The sequence below is a fragment of the Pinus tabuliformis genome, chromosome X (assembly GCF_031772625.1).
Source record: "Pinus tabuliformis cultivar Carrire ecotype Pingquan chromosome X, CPIR1, whole genome shotgun sequence".
Lineage (NCBI taxonomy): Eukaryota > Viridiplantae > Streptophyta > Pinopsida > Pinales > Pinaceae > Pinus > Pinus tabuliformis.
This window is the reverse complement of record NC_142308.1, coordinates 353,837,184-353,850,883: the sequence shown is the minus strand read 5'-3', so window position 1 is coordinate 353,850,883 and position 13,700 is coordinate 353,837,184. Positions and strand designations below refer to the sequence as shown.

Below are 13,700 nucleotides of genomic sequence, written 5' to 3'. Positions count from 1 at the left end.
ATTGAGATAGGAAGGGAGCTCCATGTCCTCATTGATATAGAATCATTTGTCTCCATTTGTTGCTTGTTTCCCTAAATTGGGAACACTGTAAAAAAGGAGGTAATCTGCCAAGTAGAATCTATGATGAGACATACTCTAGTGGATTGTTTACACAAATATTATATCTAGTGGATTTAGTACATTTTCTTTTGTGAACATATTAAGCTACCACCAAATGCAAGCCAATTGACCTTGGTTGATCTCTTCAAATTGTACATATGAAGAAAACTGAGTGAATATGAATTCTACGGGATTAGATAATTGGCTATAACTCTTATGGTTTAATTGTAACCATGACATCGTGAAAACTGATAAAATTGAAGAAAGTTGTTCTAGTCATACTTCATTCAAATAAATATTGTATTCATTCAAATCGACTCAAGAAAGCTACACCGGTTAAAATTTAGATTTGTCATTGTTAAGTTGCTAGTCCTCATGAATTATTAATTATTTCCTAGTAAATTTTATTTGTCGATTTAAATAATTTTTTAGCTTTACCGAGTAAAAAGTACCATTGGAATATTATATGGTTAATAAAATTATTTTTCAGTGGAAGCAAAACAACCTGCTCAAAAAACAATATTGTTTACAACAAATTTCTAGGGATAAACTTAGGTACCTCTACAAGTTGTATGACCTTGTAATCGGCTAGGGTAATTTTTCCTTTGCCCCAATGTTTTAGAACTAGGGTTGCAAAATTCTTTTGTTTATTTGATAACAAACATATCCATTTAGTAGTGCAATATAACATGCTCCATAATAATAGCATTGTATAATTTACAATATCGTAATATTACAATTTAATTCAATAACAAGACCACTATTTATTCAGTCAATGATACCATTGTTTAATTCACACCAATATTCCAAATCACATTCAATTAGTCTACCGCGAATTCCAAACCCAACAGAGCATAACCAATGTAAAATTATTCAAATACCAATGACCGGAACAATACACAACTAGGGTTCTTTGCCAATTTTAATTGGAAGACTTAAAGTCTGAATCTATCACAACAATGAGTTTAGGATATGTCCTCTGCAACTAGCCTTAGACCTTGCGCTAGCTTTAGGAGATTTTTGTCGCAGTTCCTTTGTCTAGCCCAAAACAACTCTTAGAAGGGTTTGACTCCTGTATGAAACTTCGATCTTATTCCAAGATCTGTGGATTAATTAGGGAATGATACGATCTGTCATTGGAATTCCTTTCGCACAAGGATACTCTAGTAGATTGTCTTTTGTCTCAGAAGATGTAAGATTCTTGCCTCATTGTAATTGCGTATGCCTCGGAAGATGCAAAATTCTTGCCTTAGGTGTTTGTGCATGCCTTAGACTTGGGTCTGTTGGCTCGATTGTCACAGGCATTATATACTTGTCCACACCGTGACATGATTGAATTGTTGCAGAACCTCGAGTTTGCTACCGGAACGTGATAGGCATGCAGCAATTTCACCCTTGTGCAATTAACACGACCTTGGATGCGATCAATTTTGGATCCCCCCTGGAACTCCGCTTCACAGAGAACTTCTCACATCTTGCAGATTTGTCAGGGACTTCTATAATAGTTTGCGCTTCAGAATTGTGACTAGTGGATCTTTGTTAATTGACCATAGAACATTATTTGAGAATCTTGAGGACAAATGTGTTGCTTTTTTTTTGTTGGTTATTTCTATCTTTTGTTTTCTCTTGTTTTCTTGTTTTCTAAATTTTTATTCTGTTTTGTTCTTTCTTTCTTTCTCTTTCTTTTGTTATTTATTCTTTCTGTTTGTTTTGTTTTTCTCTTATTCTATTTTTCTTTTATTTTATTTGTGAGAGTCTTCGGACAAGTTACGTGGCCACATAACTCTATGCACTTAAGCAAAGTGTATGCCACTTTCACATTCGAGAGTCTTCATTACGACCATAGAACTTTTACGTACCCCAAACATAGTGTATGCCACTGCCACGTTTTAGAGCCTTTAGGTCTACGTTTGCTTTGTATCAAGTTTGGAAAGTTTCGGCTGCCCCAAATTACTAAGTTGTCATTGAATATGAATTTGTAATGACTTGAACCTCAACGACATCAATCTATCCAAGATATTAGCCTTAGAACAATTCGTCCAACCTCTGCCACTGAATCTTCCCATAAAAATATTTTTTGTTGTTGCTTCTTCTATAGAGAAATCTTGTGCTAGAACGAAAAATAGGAAAAGAAAATAGAGAGAGAGAGTTTATCAACTAGGGTGGAATCTTTCGCCATCAAAATTGATAGGAGAAAAAAGGGGTCTTGATACCCTGAGAGCTTTAGGCTTCAAAGAAAACATAGATAAATGATCAATCCAATGGTGATCCAAATGAATTCCACAATCTTGTATTTATAGATTTCTTTGAGGGGATTTTTCTTCTTAATTGATTTAGTGAGGTTCATTCAAAACCCCAACTTTCAGTTTCTTTGCCCAGTTGCCCCAAAACTTGCCCAAACATTGGGTATTTTGGGGTTTTCCCTTTTATCAAGGACTGCAGCCTACATAGATAGATATGTTACTTTGTCTTTTGAGCAATTAATTTCTCGGGAACATTACAATCCCATTTCCCAATATTGCTTGTCCTCAAGTAATGACAAGTCTTGCTGCTACCCATTTTGCCTTCCAACTCTACTGGCAAAATTTAGTGAGGAAGGTTCTTCACTTGTGTCATTTTCATTTGCAGTAATCTATACAAACATAAGTGTTTTTGAGTCTCCTTCCAGTGAATCTTGTAGTAAGTGTGTCAACTTGGAGTTCTTGAAGGGAATGTGACTACTTTCAGTTGCAATAGATGATATCACATCTCCAAGAGCAAAGAGTGATGTGTTGAAGTTTTGTGCTTCCTTAAGATGATCTCCATGAACATCAGCTTTTGCTACTAGCTCACTTCCGGCTAGATCAACCAACCAAATCTTGCTCCTAGTGCATTCTTCGTTAATTGAGTTCTCCCCCTTTATCTTCACATAAGGTATGCGGTGAGAACGAGTACCGTGTTCATTGGCATTAGTGGAGCCAACAATTTTAGCATTACTTCCAATTTGCAACACTTCCCAACCCTCATTCATATTGTGCACTTGTGCTTCATTAAGACCTGGTACGCGATGAATCCCTGCAACTATTTGCGTTATCCCTAACTTCTTTACAACTTGTCCTAGCAAAGGAGATGCAAGCAAGTCACATATCTATTCATTGTAATCCTCTTACACACTCACAAAGATATCATATCCAGTTTGTCTGTATGCAAATATACACACATTGTACCCATCCAAAACTGATACTACAACATGTCCAAAACATCCACTTGATGTTTTAGAAATATCTGGGGTACCTCATTGATGAGTAGGGTGTCCATGTGGACCCAGCCAAAATACAAGTTATTAGGGATTTTGGCCAACCCCAACCACTCTAACAGAGCTCCACAACTTTTTGTGTCTTGCTAATTTCTATCGCATGTTCGTGTTGGGATTCTCTCATATCACTTGGCCTTTGTTAAGTCACCAAGGGTGGAGTGAAAGCAAAGTTCTTTTGGTTCGAATCAAATTTGAAAACACCATTGGAGGCTCCATGGGTTTGGGTCCTGATCTCAAAGTCTCTTTTGTAGTGTCAGATTCTACTACATAATCAACTTCTTTTGCAACCTCTAGAGCACTCAATGGACGATACCTACATAAGACTCACAAATGTCTTCCTTAAGCTCTAATAGTTTGTTATAAGGTTGTTTGTATTCTTTACTTTCTTCTACAATCTTTGTCATCAAATTTTCCGAATTATCATAACCATTAACAAGTTCAAAAGCACAATTTGGACATCTCCATATATTTTTTTGCACTAAGGGTTTCTAGGCTCGTGGACTGCACCAAGCAGCCTTCAAGAAACATTTAGATAATTGCTGCTTGCCTATCTTCCAGGGTATCAATAGTCTTGAAGAAATTATCTCCATTGTTTCCACCATACAAAGGGCTCTCTGATTCAGAAACATCTATATATTTTCCCCTAAACGGCAACGCTTTTTGCATCATCATCATCATGGAGATGCCGAATATCATCATCTGAATAAAGGTCTCCAATTGATGAGGAAATGTCTAATTCCTTGTCTAGTGCATCACCAGTGTTCGACTCCGCAGTCGTTTCGGCTACTTCAACCTCGTCACCAACAACAAAATCCATTGCTTTGCAAGGAATATGAAACTCACAACCCACTAAGCAAGCCAAAAACATGTTTAGAAGTTGTGGCCTCACCATTCTTCAATTGAGTTTTAGAAGATGATGGGTTATTTTTCTTTAGGCAATGAAACTTTCATGGTCTCTGGTTTACTTGGAAGCGAAAATGACAAATTGTAAAATGGCTCGTATGTCATCGAATGGTAACCATATTTTGAACAACAAATTGTGCTACACAACTTACCTTGAAATATACGACCCACCAAAGTTGCATTATTCCTTGGCTTTGAGCATTTATTGGTGTTGCCCTCAGTTGCATCTCCATTTTCACAATTAGTGGACCTAAAAGTGCTTAAACTCAACAATTCTCCAGTGTGTAATTTATCAAGTAAACATTTGAGCAACTCATGGTTGTCCTGTTGCCTGAATCCCCTAAACTGATGAACCTTGGCACAAATAGCACTAAAAAGAGACTTGGAATTGACAACTTCATTTCTTTTGCACGACCCTATAAATTTATTGTCAACATCATCTCCTTGCTTTGATCCATTTGAAATTATTTGAACATACAACTTCCCTAAAACACATCCATTGGAAGCAAATTCTGTGTAACTGAATTGAAGAAGCAAGTGTTATTAATATTCTTGAGTCCTTTCACTATGTGTCTATTATGAACATTCATTATTGTTGTTGATAATATTGAGCTTATTTGTTTTTTTTCCAAATTTGTGCCATTTTCATAATCAAGGTGTTTCCCAATATCTTTCCACAGTCAAGGGGTGCACTAGTTGTGGTCGCTGAAATTGCCATTCCATTTTCTAGTTGATGGCTGGACAATCCATCATAACCACTATATGTTGACTTCAAATCTTCCATGTCATTGTTAGCAATATTACCGAGCTTTGGTTGCAGAGCAAGTTGTCCATCTAATGACTTTTTTGAACCTATAGTTTTGATACTCACTGAGTTCAAGGAATCATCGAATAAATATCTCCCACCTTCATTCCTTTCCTAACTTTTAGGAGGATACAACCATGTCCATGCTTTTGCCTTTGCTTCAGTTTCCCTTCTACTCGACTTGTTTTTCATACAACTAGCCAATACAATCATTCCATATACATGCGTTTTGTTGTGGGCTCTTACCATCAGGTACAAGGAATTGATCCCCATCATTTTGCTTCGATGCTGCAACCTTGTTGTTAATTTTTTTCAAATTTTGTAGGAGCCACTCTGTTCCAATGTTCCAATTGTTTTATAGCTTCCGTTTTCTGTTCCTCTGACTTTCTCCAAGACTTTGCATGCCAAAAAAAATTGTTTAGCTTCTCTATCTTCAAACACCATCCATGTTGGCAGGATCTCTGCTTTGATATCACTGTAATGGGTTGGGGGAATTTTTCCTTTGCCCTAGGGTTTCAAAATTAGGGATTCAAAATTCGTTTGTTTATTCGATAGCAAACATAGCCATTTAGTAGTGCAATATAACATCTTCCATAATAATATCATTATCTAATTTGCAAGATCATTGTTTATTTAGTCAATGATACCATTGCTTAATTCACGCTAGTAAGCCAAATCACATTCAATTAGTCTACCACGAATTCCAAACCCAATAGAGTATAATCAATGTGCAATTATTTGAATACCAATGATCAGAGCAATACGCAGCGAGTATTCTTTGTTGATTCTAATTGAAAGACTTAAAGTCTGAATCTATCACAACACCGAGTTCAACCGAGTTCAAGATCTGTCCTCCACAACCAGCCTTAGGCCTCGCACTAGCTTCAAGAGATTTCTGTCGTAGTTCCCTCTTCTAGCTCAAAACAACTCTTGGTAGGGTTCAACTTGTGTATGAAACTTCGATCTTGTTCCAAGGTCTGTGGATTACTTCTGGAATGATACGATTTGTCACTAGAATTCCTTTCGCACAAGGCTACTCTAGTAGATTGCCTTTTGCCTTGAAAGACACGAGATTCTTGCGTCATGGTAATTGCATATTCCTCAGAAGACACAAAATTCTTGCTTGAGGTGGTTGCGCATGGCTTAGACTCGACTCTATTGGCTTGACTATCACAAGAAATATAGACTCGTCCAGACAGTGACAAGGTCCGAATTGTTGTAGAACCTTGGATTTGCTACAGGAACGTGATAGGTCTACGACAAAATTTCAACCTTGTGCAAGTAACCCGACCTTGAATACGATCAATTTTGGATCCCTCTGAACCCCTTGAACTCTGCTTCAGGAGCATAGCTTCTCACATGTTGCATATTTGTTAGGGAGTTCTACAATAGTCTGTGCTCCAGAATTATAACTAGTGGATCTTCGTTAATCAACCATAGAATGTTATTCAAGAATCTTCAGGACAAATGTGCCACTTTTTTTTTTATTCGATAGTCATCAGACAAGTTACGTGGCCATAAAACACGTATATGCCACTGTTGCATTTGAGTCTTCAGGATGGGCACATAACTTTTACTCACCCGAAATGGAGCGTATGCCACTGTCACGTTCTAGAATCTTCAAGTCTACTCTTGATTTGTATCGAGTTTGGAAAGTTTTGACTGCCCAAAATTACTAAGTGGTCACCAAATATGAATTTGTAATGACTTGAACCTCATTGGCCTTGATCTGTCCTAGATATTAGCCTCAAAACAATTTGTCCAACCTCTTTCCATTGATTGTAACTGTGGTTCAAACTTGAACTAGGTCAAACTAGATTGAGCCAGATTTAGTAGGCCAGAATTGAAAAAAATACATATAAAGATTTGTATTAGGTCTTTTGTTCAACAACTGGTTGTGCCTTAGTCGAAGGTTGTACTGCACGAAGATAAGATCTTCTTCGTGTGAATCCTTTCAAAAACAAACCAATTGCGCTCATAGCGAGAAGCACTGCAAGTTTGGCTTAGAACTCTAACTGCAAACTTTTGTAGTTGAGGGCATTGGCTTCCAAAGGACTCCCATCAATGTGCTACAATGACAAAGACTAGAGTGAGTTCATTTTTCAACCATTTAGATGGTAAGTTTGAACTTTGAACAATTTACAAAATACAAATTACAACTTCACAAAAAAACAAATAAATTGGAATTGCTTACTTGGTTGATCCACATCTGTTGCAATCTTTGCCAGATTTTTCCAAATGTGCTTGTGGCTCTAGAGAAAGCAATGAGTTTTTGATGTATTTCCAATTGTTGCGACTCATCAGGTACCATGCGCTCGAAGCACTCATACAACCCATCTCTGACCTCCCCAGTATGATCTTCTCCTAGCTTAGCTTTATAATGATACTTTGGGTTCAGGAAATACCTACATGTATAGGATGATGGAGTTGATTGTTTCATCTATTATCAATGATCTCCCAAATAGGCCCATATTTACCTACTCTATCTTTGTAGGTTGCCCGTATTTGTTCCTTTGCCTGATCCATAGCCTCATAGATGTAGCCCATGGCCAATTTCCCCCCATCTACCAACCGTAACACCTTAACAAGGGGCTCACCAATTTTCACAACTTTTGCTGTTTTTTTTCCAAAAAGTGTTGTCACATTTTTTCTTTTTTCGTGTCTTTTCCATCTTGCTTTGCGAGCCCATCTTGATGAATTCCATTCATCACTGGAAAACATTCTCTGCAAGTTTTGTTGTTGGGAAGTGAGAGATTGCAATGTGAGGAAGTGAGTTGTAAATCTTGTGATGGCGGGTCTAACAAGCTCATTGCCCCCAATGTTTTTCCTCATTAGGCTCAATACCCATGAGTGGTTGCAGATGTATTTTGTGATACTATTGGCATGCTGTACAATGTTCTTCACCTGGTCCACTTCTCCTATGTTTCAAGCATGAGGTCTATGCAATGTGCAACACATGGGGTCCAAAATATGGTCTTGTATTTGGACTCTAGCATCTTTCTAGCAAGAACATAGTTTGAGGCATTATCAGTGATGACCTGCACAACATTTTGTACCCCCACTGTTGTAACAATGTCATCCAAAAGCTCAAATAATAGGTTGGCATCTTTCACCCTATCAGATGCATCAACCGATCTCAAAAACATGGTTCCTTGAGGGCAAGAGACAAGGAAATTTATGATAGTGCAGTTTTTTCCATCAGTCCATCCATTTGACATGATGGAACAACCTATTTTGGTCCATGACTCTTTATATTCATTCAAATAATCTCCAATGGATGCAATCTCTTTTTGCAAAAGACTTCCCCTCAAGTCATGCATAGTAGGGCCTCTGAAGCCCTTTCCTGCAGCAAAAGCAACATCCCACATAGCTTGGTAGTAAGGTGAGTGAGCAACATTAAAGGGGATATCTGCATCATACCACCATCTAACAATGTATTCAAAAGCAACATCTCTGCATTGCTTTTTCCAATGAGCATCCAAGGTGGGTTGACTTAGACTTGGTTGGGAGGTAGTGGCACTAGCAGTAGCAGAGGCAGAGGTGGAGGAAGGTGTGAAATAGCTCTTAATGTTCATCCTTTTTTAACCTTTGGCTTGGCCTTGAGGTTGAGGCCCAAGAGAGGGAAGAACATAACGGAAGGCGGAGTCTTGGATTGGTGGACGAGTCTTCAAGGTCAAAATCATCATACCCACTTGCTTCTCTGTCTCTCCTAGCCATAGCTTCTATAAGTTCCTTCGTCTTTGCAATTTCATCTTGTATAGCCTTTCCCGAGCCTTTGCCTCCTGATACTTCTCAAACTTTTCAAGGTATTCTTTCCTAATAGGCCCTATCACTTCATTTGGTGCATCACAAGGGGTTACTTGGCCTCTTATACCAGCCAAGTGTTGTTTCAATCTATAAATACCCCCTCCTCCCATTGGTTGCTTGCAATATTTGCACAACATTTTGCCAACAACAACATCACAGTGAACCCAAGCAGCATCTTTGGCTTTTGGGGCCATAATGGATGGTGAAATTTCAGGTTTTGAATGAAAGAAACCTGCAAATAAAATAGGAAAATGCAAAACGTATGATCAACTACTATATGCATTTTAACTTGAAAGTTGATAGTTGAAGGAGGGGGAAAAATTAAAAACAGAGATCACAATGAAATCGGGAAAAACACTGTTCCTTCGTCCTTGCAATTTCATCTTGTATAGCCTTTCCCTAGCCTTTGCCTTCTGATACTTCTCAAACTTTTCAAGGTATTCTTTCCTAATAGGCCCTATCACTTCATTTGGTGCATCACAAGGGGTTACTTGGCCTCATATACCAGCCGAGTGTGTTTCAATCTATAAATATCCCCTCCTCCCATTGGTTGCTTGCAATATTTGCACAACATTTTGCCAACAACATCACAGTGAACCCATGCAACATCTTTGGCTTTTGTGGCCATAATGGATGGTGAAATTTCAGGTTTTGAATGAAAGAGATCTGCAAATAAAATAGGGAAATGCAAAACGTATGATCAACTACTATATGCATTTTAACTTGAAAGTTGAAAGAGGGGAAAAAATTAAAAGCAGAGATCACAATGAAATCGGGAATTTTTTTAGGGAAAAATCATACCTGAAAGGTTGGAAATGAAAACTAATTGATGAAGCCTCCTCCCAAAGATGCCAACTCCACTAGAAAGCTCCTCCAAGATGACAAAGGACCTCCAAACTTGCTGTTGTTGCTCCAAAATTCGAGGCTGTTGCAGCTTTGTCCAAGCTCCCAAACTCTCACAAACACTAGAAATCAAATGTGTGAGACAAAAGAGAGCTTGGGCTTGCATATATAATTGTAGGGGAGCAAATTTGGAGGGAAATCTGCCCACGGTTTGGGCAAAACCACCTTAAAAAACCATACTAGGGCCCCACAAAGCCGCCCAGATCATGTGGGCTGACCCGGCCTGTTTGTGTTGGAATTGGCCGGTTAGGTGCCAAACCGTCCAGTTTGGCACCTAGCCGGTCCTAACCGGCCTGCCAATTGGGTTTTTTGCTCTGGTTTGATCTCGAAGCTATCTAAACAGCGAGTGTGGCCGATTTCCAGTCTGAACTGACCGATATATATATATATATATATATATATATATATATATATATATATATATATATAGAGTAGACGACTTGTTTATTACAGGTGTACAAGTGCTTATTGCAGGGTGAAAAGTAGATATGGATGCATACTTCTTGGAGTTGGAGGTTTGGCAAAGACCAACGGAGATATTCTTTTGGCAAGGTAAGTATGTCGTTAAGATCCTGAAGAGGTTCCAAATGGAGGAGAAGAAGCCTATGGCCAAACCATGATCATTAATCTGAAGTAGGTGACAACTTCAAATTCAGAGTTTGAACTTTGAGTTATGATTAAATCCACAACCCTAATTTCCTCAGTGATAAAATAGCTGAGATTTGTCCAATTCACTAATGCAAATAACCTTTTGCATTTCATTAAATTAAATCCACTTTTCTCATAAAATGAGATTACTTCAATAATTAAAGTAATTCCTAAGTTTAAGAGTCTGTTAGACGACTTCCACAATTATGTATACTTGTTAGTCATGTAACGTAGGTAATAATGCATTTCTCTAGCATAGTAACGGGACTCATGAGAGTATGGGAAGTACTTAACATATCAACTTGCATGCGATACACATTTCTTTCTAAGTTTATGCAATGCTGCAAGTGAAATATATAATTTTTGTAATGTATTGTCCTGAAGGCATATATTTTTTTCAGTGTTACGAAAATCACGATTTTATCGGAAAATCACGATTTTTTGAGTTTGGCGATATTATCACCCGATTTTTACGCTAATTTTTTTCACAAAAAATCGCTATTTTTTGGGAAAAAATGTTTGGATTTTTTGGGAAAAAATGTTTGGATTTTTTGGGAAAAAATCTTTGAATTTTTTGTTTGTTTGTTGTTTTGTTTTTCTTCGACGATGTTTTTGATGAGGAGGAGGAGTTGACACAACCTACCTAGGCTACCCTTGTCACCAGTAGAGGATGTGGTCTACCCCCTGTAGCTCCTAGTTCTTCAACGTCTAGAGCACAACAGAGTCCATTGCGAACTCCACCGGCATCTTACATCTAGAGGGGCAGAGGAAATCAGTGGTATTAGACTTTAGTTATTTGGTTAATTTCATTGTATATATGACATTATGACTCATGATATGCGATACATCATTATATTTTTTGTTGATATTTCGAGGCTGAGTTGTTACTCAGGAGTCAAGACTTACTATTCAGGACATGATTCACTGTTATGTGTGATCATGTGATGTAGCACTAGAAATGATATTACACATCTTATATATTAGTTCTTTTATCATATTTATGTGTCAATGTATTTATTTTATGTTGTAGATGCTTTAGATATTAAAAAAATTGAAAAAAATTGAATATTTTTGTATGTTATGATTTTTTTCCCATTTTTACGATTTTTTTCCCTTTTTTTCCCCTCGCCGATAATACCCCGATAACGATTACTGCAACATTGGTTTTTTTGTCATCTCCCCTCTCCCTCTCCCCTTTTGCACTGGAATTATTTTTTATTTTAAGTAATTTGCTGCAATTTTTTTGGTACAGGGGGGTATCCGCCCGCAGAGGTGGGATGACGGTGTTGGGAAAAGTCCCAAAACCAGTGAATCTACCAAGTCAGAGGTATTGCTTTTGTATTATTATAAGTATTGATAGCTAGGTGTAATATTTAGACTTAGTTGTTAGATGAAATTTGCGTTTATCTTCTTTTTCTGTTGCATCTTTCATGAGTCACAGCATAGGCCTGGTTGGATAAAATCTCTTGACCATTTTAGTATTGTTTGGTTTTATACAGGTTGGAAAACCGTGGTCTAGACCCCAATGTGGAGATCGTTCCCAAGTAAGAATAAAAACTCAGCTAGCTGATTATTATTATATATTTGCTATTTCATGGTTTACTGTTTATTTCAGTCATATTATTTTGAGTTGGGTCAAATTTGTTTTTTTTATTTGCTTTCGAGTCCATTCCATCCCCCTTGGACATGAGCAACTGCAGGTTTGACACAGAGACACACATACTCTCTCTCTCTCTCTCTGTCTGTGTCTGTCTTTCTCGCACGCACAATGAGAACCAAAATATCTGGCTGCTAGCATTCTTATTGTATCGCTGTAGTTACAATATCTTATGCCCTTTTTCTAGAATGATGGTTTAAAGCTCTTTGATACACACTTAGTTTTAAATCATTTTGCTTTCAGTATTGACCTAGGAGTTGCTTATGCACTCCTGCATTGTATTTCAACTACTTGTACCTTCTAGTCCCACTGATCTACTTCTGTGGCCATTTGTTGGACATCAATGAAATTGTATTTATCGAATCTTATCTTGTCTTTGAAGCTTTCTTATGGTATATACTTTCCTTCTCTTTTTCAGTACATTGTACAACTTCGGGCTAGAACTCAAATAAGCTAGCTGATTATTATTATATATTTGCTATTTCATGGTTTACTGTTTATTTCAGTCATATTATTTTGAGTTGGGTCAAATTTGTTTTTTTATTTGCTTTCGAGTCCATTCCATCCCCCTTGGACATGAGCAACTGCAGGTTTGACACAGAGACACACATACTCTCTCTCTCTCTCTCTGTCTGTGTCTGTCTTTCTCGCACGCACAATGAGAACCAAAATATCTGGCTGCTAGCATTCTTATTGTATCGCTGTAGTTACAATATCTTATGCCCTTTTTCTAGAATGATGGTTTAAAGCTCTTTGATACACACTTAGTTTTAAATCATTTTGCTTTCAGTATTGACCTAGGAGTTGCTTATGCACTCCTGCATTGTATTTCAACTACTTGTACCTTCTAGTCCCACTGATCTACTTCTGTGGCCATTTGTTGGACATCAATGAAATTGTATTTATCGAATCTTATCTTGTCTTTGAAGCTTTCTTATGGTATATACTTCCCTTCTCTTTTTCAGTACATTGTACAACTTCAGGCTAGAACTCAAATAAGCTAGCTGATTATTATTATATATTTGCTATTTCATGGTTTACTGTTTATTTCAGTCATATTATTTTGAGTTGGGTCAAATTTGTTTTTTTATTTGCTTTCGAGTCCATTCCATCCCCCTTGGACATGAGCAACTGCAGGTTTGACACAGAGACACACATACTCTCTCTCTCTCTCTCTGTCTGTGTCTGTCTTTCTCGCACGCACAATGAGAACCAAAATATCTGGCTGCTAGCATTCTTATTGTATCGCTGTAGTTACAATATCTTATGCCCTTTTTCTAGAATGATGGTTTAAAGCTCTTTGATACACACTTAGTTTTAAATCATTTTGCTTTCAGTATTGACCTAGGAGTTGCTTATGCACTCCTGCATTGTATTTCAACTACTTGTACCTTCTAGTCCCACTGATCTACTTCTGTGGCCATTTGTTGGACATCAATGAAATTGTATTTATCGAATCTTATCTTGTCTTTGAAGCTTTCTTATGGTATATACTTCCCTTCTCTTTTTCAGTACATTGTACAACTTCGGGCTAGAACTCAAATACGGAGATTCTTCCTGAGTAAGAAAAATAATTCAAATAA

At 37.4% G+C, this 13,700-nt stretch overlaps 1 protein-coding gene across 1 annotated transcript in view; it reads left to right on the top strand.

Annotated features, from left to right (window-relative positions):
• MOS1 (modifier of snc1) overlaps positions 1-13,700 on the top strand; it is a 54,550-nt gene that overhangs the window by 19,431 nt on the left and 21,419 nt on the right. The window contains exons 3-4 of the mRNA XM_089450054.1: positions 11,713-11,787; positions 11,960-12,004. Coding sequence (XP_089306180.1) covers positions 11,713-11,787; positions 11,960-12,004 — 120 coding nt within the window. The remainder of the gene's footprint in view (positions 1-11,712; positions 11,788-11,959; positions 12,005-13,700) is intronic.